This window comes from Dunckerocampus dactyliophorus, chromosome 10 (assembly GCF_027744805.1).
Source record: "Dunckerocampus dactyliophorus isolate RoL2022-P2 chromosome 10, RoL_Ddac_1.1, whole genome shotgun sequence".
NCBI lineage: Eukaryota > Metazoa > Chordata > Actinopteri > Syngnathiformes > Syngnathidae > Dunckerocampus > Dunckerocampus dactyliophorus.
The window spans coordinates 23,566,594-23,587,256 of NC_072828.1; the positions used below are offsets into that span (position 1 = coordinate 23,566,594).

General features: G+C 40.9%; 1 protein-coding gene across 3 annotated transcripts in view; it reads right to left on the bottom strand.

Annotated features, from left to right (window-relative positions):
• Window positions 1–20,663, bottom strand: part of dennd1b (DENN/MADD domain containing 1B) — a 154,378-nt gene that overhangs the window by 61,721 nt on the left and 71,994 nt on the right. For 2 of the 3 annotated variants that reach the window (XM_054789327.1, XM_054789330.1), the window contains exons 7-9: window positions 18,566–18,646; window positions 11,510–11,563; window positions 10,914–11,024 (exon numbers count right to left, since the gene is read on the bottom strand). In XM_054789327.1, the coding sequence (XP_054645302.1) occupies window positions 10,914–11,024; window positions 11,510–11,563; window positions 18,566–18,646 (246 nt within the window). Of the gene's footprint in view, window positions 1–10,913; window positions 11,025–11,509; window positions 11,564–16,364; window positions 16,425–18,565; window positions 18,647–20,663 lie in introns of all 3 variants that reach the window. The other variant, XM_054789329.1, reaches the window with a different exon arrangement.

A 20,663-nucleotide genomic window follows, 5' to 3' on the forward strand; every position in this document is an offset into this window, starting at 1 on the left:
CGTACCCTAGTTGTGATTCCATCGATAATCTTACATTATCATTCATTAGTGTTGAATATACGTTTAATACTTGTGTGTTTAATAAGTGTGTGAGGCATATTTAGGGCATAAAACCTGGATTGTGTCGCTAGTGAACAATGGCAACTGAAGAAAGAAAGGGCGGTTTCTGGAGTGCAATACTGTACAATGTCATACTTACAACAGTCACTTTTATTGCAAATGTTGATTGACAAAATAGACATTATTATGGGTGTGTCAATTACTTTCGTTTTTAGCCCGTCCCGGAAGGTAACACCCGTGAAAAGCAGGGATCTACTGTACTTGTTTGTATTGAACTACTTTAGGCCCAAATTGGTCGATAAACTTGAAAAATGAGGACTTGTAACACTTTTCTTCTTCTTCATTCAGTGAGAGTTTTCGGAGGGTCGGGGGGGGGGGGCCTTCACGTGACAGTAGGCCATAAGAGGCTAAGGCTGATAAAATATTTGCCAGGCTGATAAATAATAGATGAGTGGAGCCAAATGGCTTACACGCTCCACAAAAGACCTAGGTGCTTAATATTCCATTCAATGGAGAATCACAGATACAGTCCCCAAGAACAAATACAGGATTAGGTGCTGGGTCCAGTCCTGAGGGACCAGGGCTCAGCCCGGTAATGAGGGGCTGCCTCCCTCTCACACTGTGCGCGTGTGTGTGTGTGTGTGTGTGTGTGTGAGAAGCTAAGCGATTATACAGCGACAGCCTGCTTCAAAAAGCAGTCAAGGTCTTTGGTTGTGCCCTGAGAGCTTTTTAGTGCACTGTAGCCAAGACAGAAAGAACACTGATTCCTCCGGACCCATTCAACTGGACTATAGACAGACGAGCGACGGATGAGGAGTGAAAGTAGAAGAAAGTACAACAACGAAGTCATAAAAATTAAAACTGTATAACACTACAAACAAGTTAAATCTGAACTCTATTTCTTTGCTAAAACTGTGTACTATTATAAGAGTTAAACCAGTTTCACCTTGTCCCAAAGCTATGGGTTAAAAGAGCAGTCGCCATCAAAAACTTTCTATATTTTTTTTAAATAATAAACGGTAGTATTTTAATTTATTGTTGCTTTTAATTTGTTGGTATTAATGTTTCTTCTGTTGTTGTTGCTTAATTTATTGGTATTAATGTTTATGTTCTTATTCATTTTCTTTCTTTTTTGGGGTGGAGAATGAACAGAATAAGAATTTCATTGCATAGTATAACTACCTGTTTTACTGTGCATATGACAATAAAACTCCTGAATCTTGAATCTAGTATAAACGCTTGTACTCTTTGCTTTCCACAAGTACACAAAATTCCACAGAATTTTTTTTTTTTTGACATAGCAGTTCTGACCGAAACTTTAAAAAAAAAAAACATAAACGTGAAACGTAAAGTAAAAAATGCATCAAGGCCGTGGTGCCTTGCTCAAGGGCATGGTGACCATACTCAGAAGACCTTCATCCAGCTTCATAATCCAGTCCAAGTGTTTATATTTTGGTCTAGTGCAAGATTTTAACCTCACTCAACTTAACTTGAGGTAAACTTGTATGATAAAGGTCTCCCTTACATTGTATGGATGAAGAAATGTTGACAACAGTTTGTAATCATTTTAAGTGAGATGTGTGTTGTTTGCACCAGGTGCTTTCCCTTCATAGCAAGACCGGATAGTACTTCTACTATTTATATTGACAGTTCTCAGTAACGACTACAATAAATCCCCTCAGATTTCTTGACTGATCCATCATATTTCTGAAGATGTCTCTAAACCATCTGTGCCCTGCCACAAAACCTGCATTTTCTAGACCGTGGGTGTCCAAAGTGCGTCCCACAGCTGTTTAATTTGTCAAAAAACAGTAGCAAAAATGGAAAAACCAGCAGTCACTTTACAAGAATAAAGTCAAAATATTAAGAGAAATAAGTTGTAATCCAACAAGAAAAAGTCGCAAGTTTACGAGAATAACATAATATTATAAGGAAAAATAACACTTTTTTAGTAGCATTAAATTCAAATATTAAAAGAAGATGTTACTTTTTTGAAGTCGTAATATTATTACAAACAAACAAAAAAACAAAGTTGTACATTTTGGAAAGTTGCGGGAAAAGTTACAATGTTCAGGGAATAGAATCATAATACTAAGGCAATACGGTCATAATTACGAGAAGAAAATTTACAAGGAGAATGTTGAAATAGTTAGAAAATTTGAATAAAACAACAGAAATGGGGGAGGGTGTAATTTTGCAAGAATAAAGTCAAAATATTTAGAGAAAAAAGTTGCATTCTAACAAGACAAATAGTCCCAATTTCATGAGAGTAAATTTGTAATATTATGAGGAAAAACAACATTTTAGTAGCATAGATTTAAAATATTAAGAAATATTGTAATATTATGAGAAAGTTGTAACATGTTGGGAATAAAGTCATAATATCACAAAGATGAGATGCAGTTTTTTCTTGAAATATTTATACCTCCTTAACATGTGTTTCTTTATAAAATATCAAACTGGTCCTTGCATTGTTTCATTTTTCAGTATGTGGCTATCAGTGGAAAAATTTTGGACACCCCTGTTTGTGACTCTTCTCTGTATTATTACATCCAGATTCCTGCTGCTCAAGTCCTGAAGAGAACCAGGAAATAAGACCATATTAGTCCAGTACTCAGGTCTCTGCACTGGCTTCCTGTCGCTCAGAAAACAGACTTTAAAACAGCTCTGCTTGTCTACAAGTCTTGTCATGGTCTTGTGCCAAAGTACATCTCTGACATGTTAGAGCCACATGAACCATCTCGGGCTCTGAGAAGCTCAGGGAGTGGTCTCCTGTGGGTGCCCAGCGTCAGGACTAAACACGGTGAGGATGATTTTTATGCTGCCGAAATCTGCAACAGTCTCCAGAAGATGTGCAACAATCCTCAACTTTGGCGATGTTCAAATCCAGGCTGAAAACACTTCTGATCAAGTGTGCATATGACAACCCAAAGTATTTCTGTTTTTGTCGTAGGAAATGATTTATGGAATCTTATGTAATGATTTTAGAATGATTTTTGTTTTATGGGATGATTTTATCCTTCTTTTCTGTAAAGCACTTTGAATTACATTGTGTACAAATTTTGCTCTATAAATAAACGTGCCTTGCCCTGCCTTGCTTTATTGAGAAAACACGTAACTTGTGATGAATGACACCAACAGCAACTATTTCATCCACCGGATAGATCGGTTTTCATGATGAGGTGAACACACAGGCTCATAACTCGGAGGAATACATGATAGAACAACATGTTTAATTAATCATGAGTTCAAATAGGACTTGAATTGACTGAAATGTCAGTCGTGTGATGGGTAAACACAACAGGCATTAGAGAAGCTTTCTAGGGAAGGTTCGGTTTTAGTTAGAGGTTACCATGGCGATGTCAACTGCAAAGTTTCATCTGAATGATACAAAAGATTCATATGGGAGACATCGCTCCAAGTTTGCCACATCACTCAGTGAAAGCCAGCGTGATCACGTCAGTTTTTATGGTGACTGAAACACAGGTGAGTGCAGCATATGAGTTATGACTGGAAAAACTTTCTGAAACCCGTCTCACTTAACATAGGCCTTTATGGGTAGATTAATTTCTTTGTACCTCTGGTCGTTGCTACATATAGATCACACGTTCAAATTACACCTCCGGAAGTTATGCATACATTAACATAAAGGTCAAAAGCTACAGTACATATAGATCTTACTCCTTACACAAGTTCCATTAATAGTTGGCCATAAGTCAACATTATCAGCCAACTGTTGTGATCCTTGTGTATATACAGTCAAACCTGTCTATAGCGGCCACTAAAGGGAAACGGCAAAAGTGGCCGATATAGGCAGGTGGCCGTTATAGACAGGTTGGCGGCCATTTTGAATTTGTGCGCGCACATATTAACATGTCTGTGATTAGAAGCTGCTTGTGTTTGCAGATACATATTATTATACTGTTACATGTTGACCAGTAGAGGGCACTGTGGGACTGCGGATAAAAGTTGTAAAGAACTACTAGGCTTTTTATTCTACACCACCCACAGAACAAAGCTGTGCTACTATATATACAGCAGAGTGTCATTATAGCTTTAGTTCATCAGGAAGTGACGGGAAGTGACGGTGCAACGTCACGAGCAGGAGAGCTAGGCTCAGTGCTAGCTGTGAGTGTCGAGAGAGTTGGGAAGTGTGTTTAGATTGGCGTGGATGTAAAGTCCTGCAGTTTTCTCTGCTGTTAATAAAGCGATTAAAGTGCATCAGCGACGTGAGTCTCTCCTTCCCCACAACAAGTGGCATTACAGTATTGACCAGTGCACATTGTCTCACACCAGGAAATAAACGGTGTCACTGTCTGCAACAAGCTCCAAAGAAGACGGCTTTTTTTTTTTAATGTGAAACAACTGACAGATTGTGTGGATCTTGTGAATGATTGTGACTGAGCTAGGACTCAGTAATTAAAGTCTACACACGACGGCTTAATTGATTAAAAAACAAAACGTTTTTGTGCATGAAGCTTTTGCTTGAGTCTGGATTTTGGCCGGGGGGGGTTAGTCACTCCAGAGTATAAGTCACATCAGAAAAATACGTTATGAAGAGGGAAAAAAACATCAGACGCACTGACTACAAGTAACATTTATTTTAAATGTAATGCTGGACAGGCAAGTTATTGAATTCCACAAAAGCACACAGAACAACAGGCTGAATAGGTATCCGGTATGCTCACGTAACACATCAACAGTTATTCAGGTCCACAACAGCTTAAAGAACATGCCAGGGAGGCTGAATAGGCTAAATTAACATAAGCCGGGAAGTCCAACAAGGAAGTTGCAAGTTCACCAAGCTCCTGATTTCATTCCACATCACTGTTGTTGTCACAAGCCTAGAGGACCCTTTCGTAGCCGTCAACGGTAATGCTCACTCTTTGGTTCATGGCAGTCAGTATGAATTAAAATGTTAAAACATATTCAATTATACAGCAGTCCCTCGCCACATCACAGTTCACTCCATCACCGTTTTTCCAAAAATATATTAATTTATAAATTTTTAAAAAAGACAAAATGAACTAATACACTAATATAAGGCCTTCAGAAGACGCATTGAAAGACGCTGTGAATGATATGTAGTATTTTTACCTTGGTCACTAGGTGTCAGTAATGTTACTGTCATGTTCGGTGAGACACAGAAGAGCCAAACTTGATCGCCGGAACAACAGGCTTTTAGTGCAGGTTTGAATTATCTCACAACAAGCACAATAATCCCTAATAAAAATCCCAAATAAAAACATAGGCTAATGTTGCAGTCGTAACACACCCCTAACCAAAACTCAATTCTGAACCCCCGAGCCACCACTCACTTTCCCTAGGGAACACATTTATAGCCACACACACAAGCAAGAGACTTACATATAACTTAAATGGCAAATACTTTGCGGAAATTCACTCATCACGGTCAGGTGTGAAACCAATTAACCTCGCTAAATGAGGGCTCACTTGATATATAAGTCACAACTGACTGTAAATCGCTGGACCAATCTAACTATGACCCCAATATTGTAATCTGTCCAAGCACTTTGTCCCTTGTCCAATTTTGTCCTACTATCAAAGGGATGTTAGTCCTGTCACATAATGATAATGGCATCAACATGGTTGTATTTAATTAAATGCTAACAAAAAAGTTGATGAAGTTCTTCACATTCTGGCACAATACCATGTATACAAACTGAAATTTGTGGCAAAAATTGTTACAGATGGATAGACAGATGTTCTAAATCGCGCCAAAGACAAGCACATGAAACAAACCAAGCCCACCAATAAAACATTATCCTCGCGCCAGAGATAATTCAAGCGATGGGAGAGTCAGATGAATAGCTCCTACTGCTACCATCTCTTTAAATAGACTTCTCTATTACTTTCATACAGTCTTTCTGTCCATGTCTGCCTCCTTTGACTTTGTTGGATTGTAATGTTCATCTTTCCTTCCCCAGCAACCAACTAAGTTTCCAATTAGCCATTCTGCTTTCGCCTCTGTAGACACACACCGATGTCGGGCCCAGCGCGACACTTGTGTGCCTCACAACATGTAGGTGGCACAGGAAGAGAGAGCGAGGGCACACCGAGTGTCGCCGTGGGCAACAGCTTACGCCAGGCCTCCTACACATGCACAGCGACTGAGGCTCTGTCACAGAAAGACATAAGGCATGAATTACAAACGCCTGCACACACGAACATATGCGTGCAAAAGAGACACAAACACCCGCTAGTAGATGCAAATATGCACATTTGTGGCTGCAGTGGCAGAACACGCATGGTAACTCATGGCACATGGCTTGAGGCTGAGATAAATCTATTGAGGGAAAGTGTGAAAGAGGTGTAGCCAGAGAGAACAAGAGACAGATGGGTAGAAAATTATATGTCAGAGAGGACCGAGATAGCGAGAAAGTCGGGAGACACAGCAAAGTCAGGCAACGAGAGGAAAGGAACAACAGAGGAAAAGGCAGGAAACAGAGAGACAGCTGGCACTCTAGGGCATGCTGGATGGATAGCGCCTTGTTAGCATAGGCCTGACAGTCTGATGAGAGGGCTGCTGTCAGACCATGCTGGGGCCAGGCTCTGTGAGTTTGGGCGATAGGCAGGGCAGAGAATGGGCTTGCGAGCTGGGGGGCCTCGGCAGATGAAAGACGTGGAAGGTGGTGGGGCAGCAGTGGTGATGGGTAGTGGGACCAGATGGGAGGGGGTGTCCTCCCAGCTGACTAGTTAGAGGAAGGGTTGATGCAGCCCCATTATACGGCACTATGACAAGGCTGCATGCTCGGCTGCCTCCCGCCCCTTGCGCCACTGCCGACCAGCCTTTTAGAAGAGCGGTACCGCTCAGCTCAAGTCATGAAAACAGCAAAAAGTCAGCTGATGCATTGTTGTACAATCATGATTTATTTCTTTGCTGTTGGCTGCTTGCAAGCCGCACCGGTCATGTACCGACAGACTGACACGCTGGCTTCACTGGAGACACAGGCAGCACGGAGCAGAAAGAATAAATGCAGTACATTTGTGTAAGTGTGTGTGTGTGTGTGTGTGTGTGTGTGTGTGTGTGTGTGTCCATCTTCTACCTGTGCCTGCCAAACTGGACTGAAATATATGTTGAAAGCAACTGGATAGATCCAACGGTGCTACTTACTAAGTGGATTGCAAATCCCATGGGAATATAGTAAAGAAGAGGTTTTCAAAGTGTGGCACAGTGAGCCTCCCCGTCCGACGACTTAATGCCACGGGGGCCGTAACAGAAAAACTGATTTTCTGGAGCATATTTGGTGGAGTTTTCTGCTCACATTAAGTTGCAGGTGTGGAAAATGTTTTTCTTTCTTTTCTCAAGCCGCTGCACCTCCCAGGGACGGCACGCCTCAAACTTTGTAAACCCCTGTAGTAGAGAGTACAGGCTGCTGGAGTCACTGAGACAAAAATGCCCCAAAATAGGATCCTATAATACTGTTTAAAAATATTACAGCATATCCCCAGTTACTGTGGCAATATGCCCTCTGTGAGCAGTTTAAGGGCCAACATTGAGGCTGACTGCTGGTTTAGTACATTAGAACCTCAACATTTGAACCCCCTAAAGGTTGTTCAATTAAAACTTTTAGGTCTCACCGCTAGACTGGTAATCTTTCTGTGCGGATGCATTGATATTCTTACAGAAAAAGTCCAGCATTTCACAATCAATATACATTCGAGCTGAAAAAAGGGCATCATTGACAAACAAGCGTCACACTTTAAGATTAAATTTGAAATAATGAGCAACGTCGCTGCTATTAAGCGTGGAAGACAACTGGAACAACTGGAAGAATTACAAGATAAATCTATTTTTTTTATGAATGTCTCAGCACTGACACAACTATGCATCCTCTATCTGTAGCAAGCATACGATAACCGTATTATTATCTGTCCATCTGGTGACTCCCAACAGTCACTTTATCAATTCATTATGACAAACTGACATCAATTATACATTTTTCACCCATTCAAGTATTTGATCACCAGACAATGGAGTGGATAATGAGCTGGGTTCTTTACAGTTAAGTATGCGGTATAGTGGCAGGTTTTTCCTCCTGAACTTGGAGGTCAATCTTCCCGACGGCAAAAAATAGCACATCACAAGAACAGCAATAATGCTAGGGCCTGCAAGTAATCCCAGCGGAGGTGTGAAAATACCTTTGTACTACAGTGCCTGACATATACCGCAACCAAACCAAAACAGCTCTCCCAGAGGAAGATGGATGGTTGGATAGACAGATGAATGAATGAAGGATCGCAGAGGATAAAAGGCTTAGAGAGGTAAAGGTCTGACGTCTAAACTCTTAAAATATTGTGTTGGTATATATTTGTAAGAAAAATTTGTCTCAGGGCTGTAGTAAACTGTAAATCACAATTAAACAAATCACAGCCACCTCTTCTTCCTGCTAGAGAGAAAGAATACTTTCACCCTTGAGTCTGACGGTTTACATTGTATAACTGTTGTGTGAGTAGAGGGGCTGCTGTTCTGAGAGGCTGATGAGAGACAGGTGAAAGTCTACAACGGCTGGCTAATTTTTACAGCTTCGCCTGCACGGCTCCTATGGGAGACCTTGGGTGCCACTCCTACTCCAGCACCTATCAACAGCGTGGGGCCCTCCGGCTGTTCAGCGTTGATACCCAGGCGGGATCCGCTATATTAGAGATACAGATAGGACTGGGATGACATCACTTCCCTCTCCCATCTCATCTGTCATAAACATTTGGCTCTGCCTCAGCAAACACAACGATAAGGCTTGGAGGGTGGAATGAGGAAGAGAGGAAGGGGGGGGTGATTCAGAGGGATGATTCAGAGGGATTTCCTCCCTCATAGAGACAGACAGAAATAGCTTTAAATTATGTGAGTTAAGTTAAGACATGCAATGAGGGATAATTTAAAGCTTTTGGTCCAATAATATTTTGTAGTTACAAGACAGTCAAACATAATCCAGCTTTGGAGTGACTATCAGAGCTTGCTACTTGTGTGACTCTTTGACTGCAGGGTGGCGTTCAACTCTGTGCACAAGCAGCGTTGCATGTCAGAGAAATAGTCTCATCCTACTTTTTAGGGTTTTGATATCCTGCTGGAATATTGATGAAGAGCCTCGTATTCAATCATGTAGACACTCTGGCTAAATTAGTCTATGAATTCCATATGAAGCCAACTGTCTTAACTTTTTGAGACTGTAAGTTAGTGAATATTCTGTTTTATCAGGATTAAGACCCTTTTTATTGTCACAAATGCATACAATTTGAACCCATCACAGTAGTGAATACAGAATGTACACACCGTGAGTCGGCAGTGTAGTGTGAACGGTAAAGGGGATGCACAACGATTTACTATTATGAGTAGAAGTGGCTGTGGTTCATTATTTCAGTCGCAACAGGCACCTTGACAGTTACCCTGCACAACTACTTGGCTCACTTCTCCTCAGCCATCCCCACTCCCCTACCCAAGTCCCTGTTATTCATGGCCACAGCCAAAATTGAAGTGTCCAAGGCTAAGATTTTCTGAATGATGTGCAATGCCACAAACAAGCGTGATGTAAATTCTTACACATGGGCTTGGGAACATACTCCATTTCCACATTACACATTTCCTCATTACTGATCACCATCAAGCACTACATTGGCCTTGTAATCTAAAAAAGGCAATATACTCGACTGGTGGACCCACACAACGCTACAGATCCGCAGGGTAGAGGGTGCAAATATCTGACTTGTCCTGGGCGCTGGCGTGAGTGCCACACTGGATATGTGGGCAGTTTTTTTTACTGCAAAGGGTAGTTGGGCACCTTATCAAAAGCCATGAATACAGAGGGAGGGGTTGCGTAATCATTTCCTCCTGTACATACTGTACATATCTCTATGGCAGTCAGGAGAATCATACCTGGGCCTCCCCATTTATAATTTGTATTCTTTTCAGTAGTAATACAGTAGCTAAATCTGTCAGGGTGTGACCTTAAAACAGAGGGTCATGGATTATGGGAAATGCTGCATTTGGGGCTGGTTTCTGGAGAACCATTGGCCTCAATAGTCCAAGAGGAGCTCAGACTAGAGCTGTTGCTCCTTCACACCAAGAGGAGCCAGTTGTGGGGACTCGGACATGTAGTCCTCCTTGAGGCCTCCCCAGTGAGGTGTTCTGGGCATGCCCAGCCTGGAGGAGGCCCAGGGGCAGACCAAGGACACCCTGGAGGGATTCTGTCTCGCAGCTGGCCTGGGAACGCCTCACTGTCTACCCCCGGTGGTAGAGGTAGCTGGAAGCCGGGAAGTCTGGGGTTCCCTAATTGACACTGCTGCCCCCGCAACCCAGACCCGGATAAAATGGATGGATGGATAGATGGATGAATGCTAGAGAGCCAAATCCACTGCTGAGTAAGGCAGTGAATTCCCATCTGCTGCGGGGAAAGTTACACAGCCCTCCTTTGGCGATGATCTATCTTGTTTAGGAAGGCTGGAGCCTATCCCAGCTGAGTTAGGGGTAAAAGGTGGGGTACACCCTGGTCTGATCACCACTCAATCACAGGACTGACACATCAGGGCAGATACTCACATTCACACCTACAACCAATATCGTGTTTTCAATGAAAATTAGTTTTTTTTAGGCGTATGGTAGGAAACTAGATTCTCCAGAGAGACTGAAAGCAATACTCCAACCTGCATTGCAACCTGGTGTGAGGTCACTGCACTCCTGACGAGTTGATTAAGTGCAATAGATAAATAAAACAACCCATCCAGTATTGTAATAACTGTGACAAATCCAGTGCGTCACCTGAAAGGTAACTGACACAATGTCACACACTGCCTTTAAATGCTATTTACCTATAGCCGATACCAGCCAATAAACTCACAGTGCTCAGCTTGCTTGAGGTAATGATGACACGCCGCTCGTGCAGCATACTGGCGTAGAGCTGGAGCATGTTGTTGACATCCACAGCCACAAAGTATTCTGTCAGGTTTCTCTGGAAATAGGCAGAAGGAACAGATATAGGCAGGTAAAGTACATAACAAACTGTCCTTGTACAACGTGGTTACAGAAAAATGTCAAGACTTCAGACAGTGAGAGTGTGTATGTTACGCAGAAACATACTGTACCAGGGCTACAACCCTACACCTATTGTGTAGTTGTACAAGTTAAACATTTAAACAGGCTATCATACGGTATGTGTGCAGAGGGCTGCCTTGAACCCCATTTTACAAATAAAAAAACCAACAAAGAAAAAAAAAAAAAAGAGTGTTAAATCTGAAGTATCTAATACCAATGGAAGTCACTAAACTTCAACATGAAAATGCATCAGCACCAGGAGACAAAACTGAAACAAGAGCATGATGCAATAATTTCTAAGTATGACAAGTGTATCTGATTAAATACGATTAGAGGAAGAGATGTTTCCAGAAGAGAGACATCACTTTATCTCTCTCCGTCTGGTTTTCCACAAATACTTACACTCTCTGGGATAGTTGGCAGTCCATTGATATCCGGGGCGATGAAGTAGGAGTGCTGCAAAAAAACACAAACATGCAGGAGAAAGAAGAGGGAAGGTCACAAGTGAAGCACACCACTCAGATAGAAGAAAATGAGGGAAAAGGGGGGTGGGGGTTGACTTTGTTCTATGATTTATGGCTCATCTTCAGCTCTGTCTATATGAATTGCTGAGCTGGTGTCTGAACTGCGGCGCTGCTTTTATCGGGCCTGCAGAACAGAGAAAGCTCAATAGAAACTTATCTCCCCATAGACATAGACTGGGGTGATGTCTCTGGTGGAAAACTGAGTCTTTATTTAAGCATTAGAAAGGCTTGTGGAGCAGCAACACTTGTGTGTACCAGTGTACGCACACACAAACACAGGTTGTTTAGAGGATCACAGAGCTGCCTGCCTCACTTTGGGAGAGCAGGGTAGTCTTGGTGTTGCGATCAAAGAGGCCGGAGAGGGGTTCTGTCTGGAGACAGGTAGGCAAACCACCAACATAAACACACACTCACACCACCCGACCATCTGTTGCAGGTTTTTCCCCTAAACCTATGATTGACTTTACAATTGGTCTTTCAAAAATAATTAGAAAAATACTGTATATGTATTTAAAATTACTGAAGTGATTTTTTTTTGTTTTTTTATTTAATTTATTTTTTGAAGAACCTTATACAATTCAAAACTACCCATAATGCTTTTGTGGAAAATCTACAGCCAATATGTCAATTGAGAGCAAAAAATAATTATATATTTACAGGCGGTCCTCGGATGGACAATTTGCGGTTAGGACGCACTATTATAAATTATTATTATTATTCTACAAAAAGTTATGTGCGCGCGGCGGAAGAATACGTAGTCGCGCATCGATAAACTGAGGAAAATGCAATTTTGGTTAACTTTTTTTCCCTTCATTATGTCTTAAGTGTAAAGTGACGTGAAATTAGACATAAAATGCTTCAGAAGTAGAGGAACAACGATTAAACATTGGCCACATGCTTGGTCAAAGCCGCTCCAATGCTGCAACCATCATCAAGGTTGAAGATGGCATCCTTGAACATGTGAAAGGATCTGCTCCTATAAATTGGACAGTGATAACTAGGCAGCATAGTAGTCGCATTATACCTCCATTACAACGCCCCTTTACGTGTGCAAGCCAACAACAGGGATAAAAGGAGTACTCTCCTTTTTTTTTTTTTTTTTTAATTAGTTTCATTTAATTCTTGTATTTAATATTTTCATGACTGAATTTTCTATGTCATTCATGTGTTCTGTGTACAGTGTGAGTGACTTTGGTGTCAATTTAGGTATAACTTACATAAAACGTACACGACTTACACAAAACCTCGACTTACATCGATAATCATAGGAATGGAAGTCGTATGTAGTCTGCGGACCTCTTGTATGTATGTGTATGTACAGTGGTGTCAAAAACTGTTTGCCCCTTTCCTGATTTCTTTTTTTTTTTTTTTTTTTTTTGCATGTTTGTCACACTTAAAAGTTTCAGATCATCAAAAAAATGTAAACATCAGTCAATGACAACAAAACTGAACACAAAACGCAGGTTTTAAATGAAAGTTTTTATTACTAAGGAAGAAAAAATATCTAAACCTACATGGCCCTGTGTGAAAAAGTGATTGCCCCCCTGTTAAAACCTAACTTAACTGAGATGAATTGAGATCAATCAGTCTGGAAAAGGTTATAAAGCCATTTCTAAAGCTTTGGGACTCCAGCGAACCACTGTGAGAGCCATTATCCACAAATGGTGAAAACATGGAACAGTGGTGAACCTTCCCAGGAGTGGCCGGCCGGCTAACCAAAATTACCCCAAGAGCGCAGCGACGACTCATCCAAGAAGTCACAAAAGACCCCACAACAACATCCAAAGAACTGCAGGCCTCATTTGCCTCAGTTAAGGTCAGTGTTCATGACTCCACCATTAGAAAGACACTGGGCAAAAACAGCCTGCATGGCAGAGTTCCAAGACAAAAAACACTGCCGAAAACAGAGCATTAAGGCTTGTTTCAATTTTGCCAGAAAACGTCTTGATGATCTTTGGGAAAATACTCTGTGGTCTGACGAGACAAAAGTTGAACTTTTTGGAATGTGTGTGTCCCATTACATCTGGCGTAAAAGCAATGCTGCATTTCAGACAAAGAACATCATACCAACAGTAAAATATGGTGGTGGTAGTGTGATGGTGTGGGGCTGTTTTGCTGCTTCAGGACCTGTAAAGACTTGCTGTGATAAATGGAACCATGAATTCTGCAGTCTACCAAAAAATCCTAAAGGAGAATGTCCAGCCATTTGTTCAGGACCTCAAGCTGAAACAAACTAGGGTTCTGCAGCAGGACAATGATCCAAAACACACCAGCAAGTCCACCTCTGAATGGCTGAAGAAAAACAAAATGAAGACTTTGGCGTGGCCAGGTCAAAGTCCTGACCTGAATCCTATTGAGATGCTGTGGCATGACCTTAAAAAGGCAGTTCATGTTCGAAAACCCTCCTATGTGGCTGAATTACAACAATTCTGCAAAGATGAGTGGGCCAACATTCCCCCACAGCGCTATAAAACATTCATTGCAAGTTAGCAGAAATACGTGATTGCAAATGTTGCTGCTAAGGGTGGCCCAACCAGTAATTAGGTTTAAGGGGCAATCACTTTTCCCACAGGGCCATGTAGGTTTGGATTTTTTTCTCCCTTAAAAATAAAGTATAATAATAATAATAATAATAATAATAATAATAATAATAAAATAAATAAGTTTCATTTAAAAACTGCATTTTGTGTTCAGTTGTGTTGTCATTGACTAATATTCAAATAATTTGTTTGATGAAATGAAACATTGAAGTGTGACAAACATGCAAAAAAATAAGAAAGCAAACACTTTTTCATACCACTGTATATACGTATAGTACAGTTCAAGGTGTGAATTATACAACATTTTCGTGAAATTTGAACGTGACTAGTAAACTAGAAAACTAGTAAGCACACACAAGCTGCTACTTTTTCATTCTGTGTACTAAATGTCCCATGTTATGATATGGACACCTGTGGCCTATATGTATACAAATCTTTGTTTTCTTTACATTTATATTTATATATTTATATTTATATTCCAGTGCGCCTAATATTCCGGAATTTATGATATATATAGACACATATATGTCACAAGTATAAAAAGATGGACCTTTGTGACAAGACTCTCAATTACTGGTAAACTGCAAATTTAAAAGCAAGCAAAAAGACACGACTTTTTTTTTTAAAAAAGGAATACATCAGATGACAGTAAAGGACTACTTTATATAAAAAAAACAATAGAAATAGAACTATGCTAACAAAGGCGAGAGCGATTTAAGATCAGAATCACCAAAAAAAATCACAACCCAGAAAGAGAAAAATGCCTCATAGGAGGCGGCAAAAGACACATTTGGTCACTCCAGCAGAAAACCCAAGAAATTGACAAGAAATCTGAATGATATGTTAGTGAGCATTGATCAGTATTAACTCTAGCAAGTCAACAATAATATGATTTGTAAGGATTTTACGACAACACTGACATGATTCAAACTGAAAATCAACCAATTTAGTAAATATTATATAGGAATGTTATTTACGTATATACATGTTATATGTACTATTTTTTTTTTCAGATTTCCTTGTAGGTGCTTATAAACAATACATTGGCATATACTGTAGTAACAGAGTATAACTACCCACTTTTACTGTGGTTGATGTACAGGAACTGTATAGTTATGTAAAACTAACAGTGTATAACATTCATCTCCCCAGTGTTTCTATATTATGGATGAAAACGGAGAAAACAATTATCATCCCATTGGCCATATTCCCAAGGGAGAAGGTCACTATTGTTGTATCAGGCAAAGATGCAACACAAATAAACACTAAAACGCAGCATAAATCCAAAGCCTCCTTTGGAATACTTTTTTTCCTATTCAAGACAAAAAGATATGAGTGTACAGTTTTCAACACATACTATCCATTATTAACAATGGAATGGCATTTCGTTTGCATATTTACAGGAAATACAGACTTTTAAGAGCTTTGTTCACGTCACTACTGGCTTAACATGTTTTAGTGTCCAGCGTCAGTGAACACCATCTGTATATAACCATAATAAAGTTGACATAACAAAATTATCCTTCATAATCCCTCCTCTGATTGTTTTTTCATTCTCTAATAAATAATATCAAGGGAGACAAACCAAGCCAGAAAGTCCAATAAAACACCTACACTAACTGAACTACAAACACAATTTTATACATCATAAATGTTACATTATTTTTTGCATCTCTGGCTTTCTGTTCATGCGTTCTATGAGCTAGATTATGTTTTCCCCATTGGTCTACAAATTCATGGCATTATGGAAATAAAAAGCCAATGATTCAATCCAGTCTTTCGACAGCGCTTGCTAGCTTTTTTCCTTGTTCTTTCTAAGATATGTTTATACGAAAACACTGAAAGTGGGTTAACTGGAAAAGCATCAAGGAGACTTTTTGAGCACAATTGCCTTTGCTTTAAACATAAAGACAAAAAAACTTTTGATATTCATAGCGAGAGTATGGCAATGTGGAAAGGCATGAATCATTTACAAAGTTTGATTGTTTTCCAGAAAAGAAGCAGCATATACACCAAGGCCCAGGATAGTTTGTTTTTGTTATGTTTTTAAAGATAGTGCGGCTTATTTGGCCAGATTGGAAAGATGTGGCTCCCATGCGGTTAGTACAGCCACGGTTTCACATTTCACAGCAGCCGGCCTCCTTTCCTTTCCTTTCCTTTCCTCCGCCTCCTCCCTTTCTGCCATTCACTCACCGGCTCCTTGCTTCGCTGATCTCTCAGTACTTGCCCAGTGGCAATATACAACTGCTCATTCTTGCACAATGAGAGAGAGAAAAAAGAGCAAAACAGGGTTCACACATGAAAGGGGACAATGATTCTTCTTCTTGGCTTGCATGATAGAAAAAAAAAAACACTTTTAGGGAATAACTCGCTTCATCAATTAAATATCAAACTAGTGGCATCTCCAGAAAAAAAAAGATGAAGCTATCACCTCTGCTCCAGGGGCATCTTTTCCAATGACGCTCTGCGATTCACATGAAAAGATTTTGCAGAACTGACACAAAGGAAAACTAAATCACAAAGAATTCTAACTGACCTAGTTAACCTCCATATGGATATATTGATTGTGTCACGTTAGTCTTGTTATGCTGTAAATGTATCTTGGTAATTAGATGCGTATCATTGCGGGGACCTGGAGTGGCTTGTTTAATTGGCTGAAAAAAGGAGCCACGGTCCTTAAGAAAAAAAGCTAATAACAATGCAATCTTTTGATGTTATTACAGAGAGGGGCATGAGCGACACAAAAACATAGATAAATAGTCCACAAAGTGTTAGCTGACAGCCATGAGATGCCAGGTTAATGGCAACTGTTTAAGAGAGTCTAAGGCTACGTTGATGACCAATTTGGATTTTTTGTTAAAATCCCATCTTTTATGTGATCGTTCACATTACCAAAAAAAAAAAAAAACCTAAAATGAGAAGTGACGTGCATGCACAAAAACAAGATGTCGCGCACAATGCCGTGTGTTTACGGAAGTAGACATTGCCACAATTTCTACTCTCCTTGGCGCGTTTGTGACAATTTCAACGGTTTTGTGCAACGGCAGTCAACATTTTCTTGGTGATGATGATTTGGAGCCAGGAGTGGTGGTTGACGGGAGCCGCTTAATATGAAATATTTTTTGGATGACGAGGGCTACGTTCACACCGCAGGTCAATTCAGATTGTTTTGCTCACATGTGACCAGTATCTAATTTTTTCATGTCAGTGTGAACAGTGCAATTCCGATTTTTTTCAAATGCGACTCAGGCCTCGGTTGTATGTAGATATCAATACGTGATATATCCATTCTACTGCAGTCTGAACAGTCAGGTCGCATATATCTGTCCAATGCAGCATAAAAAAGGCGTGGTTTACTGTGCAAGACTTGACTAAAGGTACTCACAGATGCAGGCAAAAGTTCTTTTTGTCATTCGAAAAGTATTTTTTAAAAGTGTCAGTGAAGCAGCTCACAACAATATCCCACCACTCCCCCATACGCTCCTCGGAACAGACGTTGCAGCAAGTTCTCCATGAACTGCCATAGCCGAAATTCTTGCGTGCCCTTGAAATTGCCACAAATGCATTAAGCAGAACACACACTGCAGCAATCTTTACTTACGTAAACACACGGAAACGCACGAGACATCCAGGCTTTTGCACATGCACGCCACTTCCTGAATTGCGTTCACAAACAACTGGTATTTTTTTGGTAAGGTGATACATATCGGATTTATATCTACTTGTGAATGAGTCACATGGAGAAAAAAAATCAGATACAGGTCGCATTTGAGCCAAAAAAGAAAAAAAAAAAATCGGAATTGACCTGCAGTGTGAATGCAGCCTAAGATGAAGATTGCGTCAAAGTGGACACAATTTGAAGGACGTGGATTCCACTTTGTGATAAATGGTAGACATGACATGTGAAAGGACCTGTCTGTTTTTAAACAGCTCACGCTTATCTAAGCAAAACCTGTTAGCGGCACTTCTTGTTTCCAAACAGTGTGTCAGTCCAAGGCCTTGCCTGCTGCAATCTACAGCATCTTAACACACTTCTGCTCTCAATCTTTCGCCTGTGCTGCCGTCCCCCTCCATCATCATGTCCAACTCTGTCTCCCAAGTTTGCCAATCTTTGCATTTCTGCCTGTCTGTCCTATTTTCTTCCCGTTTGTCTTCATGCCATCTTGCTCTCATGCTCTTTTTTTTTGTGTCAGTTTTTGTTGACTTCTCATTTTCCTCCAGCAATGTATTTTGTCATTGTGTGTCTCTCCAGCTCGGCTTTATTAGACTTCAGACAACTGTTATCATCTCCCCTTTCTTCCGCAATCACTTTACAGTAATACAGTAACCTGCCAGCTCTATGCCACATCTTCTGCCAGTGGACGGGAAGGGATCATGATCACACTTTTTCTTACCACACTCAGGTTGACTGGCGTGAAGGGCTTTGGCACCGGCAGATCGTACAGAGAGTTCAGCATGTCATTCAAGTCATTATCCTGTGAGAAAAACAACAACAAACATATTTGAATGATGCCACTGGTTACATATCAACAGTCCTGGGACAGGTGTCTGCACACCAGCAAATAATCCTCCGGATCCTACATAGACGGGAAAAAGAACAACGTATCAGAAACTAAATAATTGATCAAGGATTTGGCTAGACCTGTTAGTTCCCCTGATTATTATTTATTCATCATACCTTTTTGGACAATTCCATGCTTTCAACTTTGTGGGAACACTTTGGAAAACGCCCTTTTCTGTCCCAGCGAGACTGTGCTACAGTGAACAAAGCTAAATCCATAAAGGCATGCTTGGATCAGTTTGGTGTGGAAGAACTCGAGAACCCTGACCTCAACCATTCAACAGTGGAAGATGAAAGGTTCCCACATCAAATAATACAACACCTTGTAGAATATTTTATACACTGCATCGGGATAGCATCAAATACAACTATAAAAATATAACTAAATGGATGAATAAATAAATAGTATAATAACTTTGAGAGAATTTAAAGGGGCCCTATCCTGCTCATTTAAAATGATATGTGATCCCAGTGGGTACTATAGTCACTTTCTTCTAATAAAATATTGTATAAATGTTAAGGTTGTGTATGGGGTAAATCTGCATTCTTCTCCTGTTAGCCGGAATGCTCGAATTCCGCAGCCTGCTCCCCTGACCACGCCTAATCTGTTGTAGTCGGTCAGGAGTCAGGGGCCAAGGGTCGGCTCCAACCCGCCACCGCTGCATAGAGACAAGCTCAACTCAATCGGTTACGTACTAATGGTTATCAGAAAATAGTAAAGGTATCTGTGATCTCGTTCTTTCGGACCCAAAGCTCATGGGAACATACGTAGATCGACCGGTACATTGAGAGTTTTGCCTTCCGGCTCAGTGCTCTCTCCACACGACGGTTCGGTACAGCGACCACATTACTGCAGATGCTGCGCCGATCCGTCGAGAAAGAGCGAGATCGCAGATACAAGCGGCTGAAAGTTTCCTCCATAGGGTGCCTGGCCACACCCTAATAGAGAGGGTTAGGAGCTCAGAGTAGAGCCACTGCTCCTTCACATCAAGAGAGGCCAGTTGAGGTGGCTTGGGCAACTAGTCTGGATGACTCTTGGACGCCTCCCTGATGAGGTGTTCCGGGCATGCCCAGCCGGCAGAAGGCCCCGGGGCAGGCCTAGGACATGCTGGAGGGATTATGTCTCACAGCTGGCCTGGGAACGCCTAGGTGTCCTCCCAGTGGAACTGCAAGAGGTGGCCGGAGATCTGGAAGTCTGGACTTCTCTCCTGAGACTGCTGTCACCACACCCGGTCCCGGATAAGCGGAATAAAATGGACGGATGGATATTGGATATAGTTGAATGAATATTGAAAATTTGTAAATGTACGATAGGAACCCTTAAAAGGAATTAAAAATATATATATATACATTGGCATTTTGATTCACTGAAAAAAAAACAGTAAAATGAACTAAGTGGTCTTGTCCAACCCTTGATTGATTACTTAACTATGGGCATACATATGGGCATTTTTTTCCGTGTAGTGCTTCTGCAAAACCCACATTCATATTTTCTATCATGTAAAGTATACATAGGTGTGGTTTCCAAGTGCTCAGGTATTTCTTTTCATAAAAAGCGTATGTTTAATAAGCAACAGTGAGGTTAAAAAAGAGTTTCAGTTTCAGCCTGCAGACGCCTATTATTCAGCAATGTTGATTTAGGGGTGGGAGAAGGCTGTCAGTAATTAAGCGAAAGGTCCCCCCCAGTCCAAAGACAAGGGCTTTAAGAAACCTTCAGAGCGCTTGCTTGACCACAGAACAGGCTCAGAAATGATTCCAGCAACATTTATGAGCTTCATGACAAGACTGCTATTTACGCTGCTGGGCCTCTCGCTGGAGATCAGAAGGGGACAACACGTTGCCACTTGCAGTTAAACTAACTACTGTGAAGACTGAGATTGTTTTTTGTTTGATATATTTTTCTGTTTCAGTGAACTTCTTTGGGGATATGT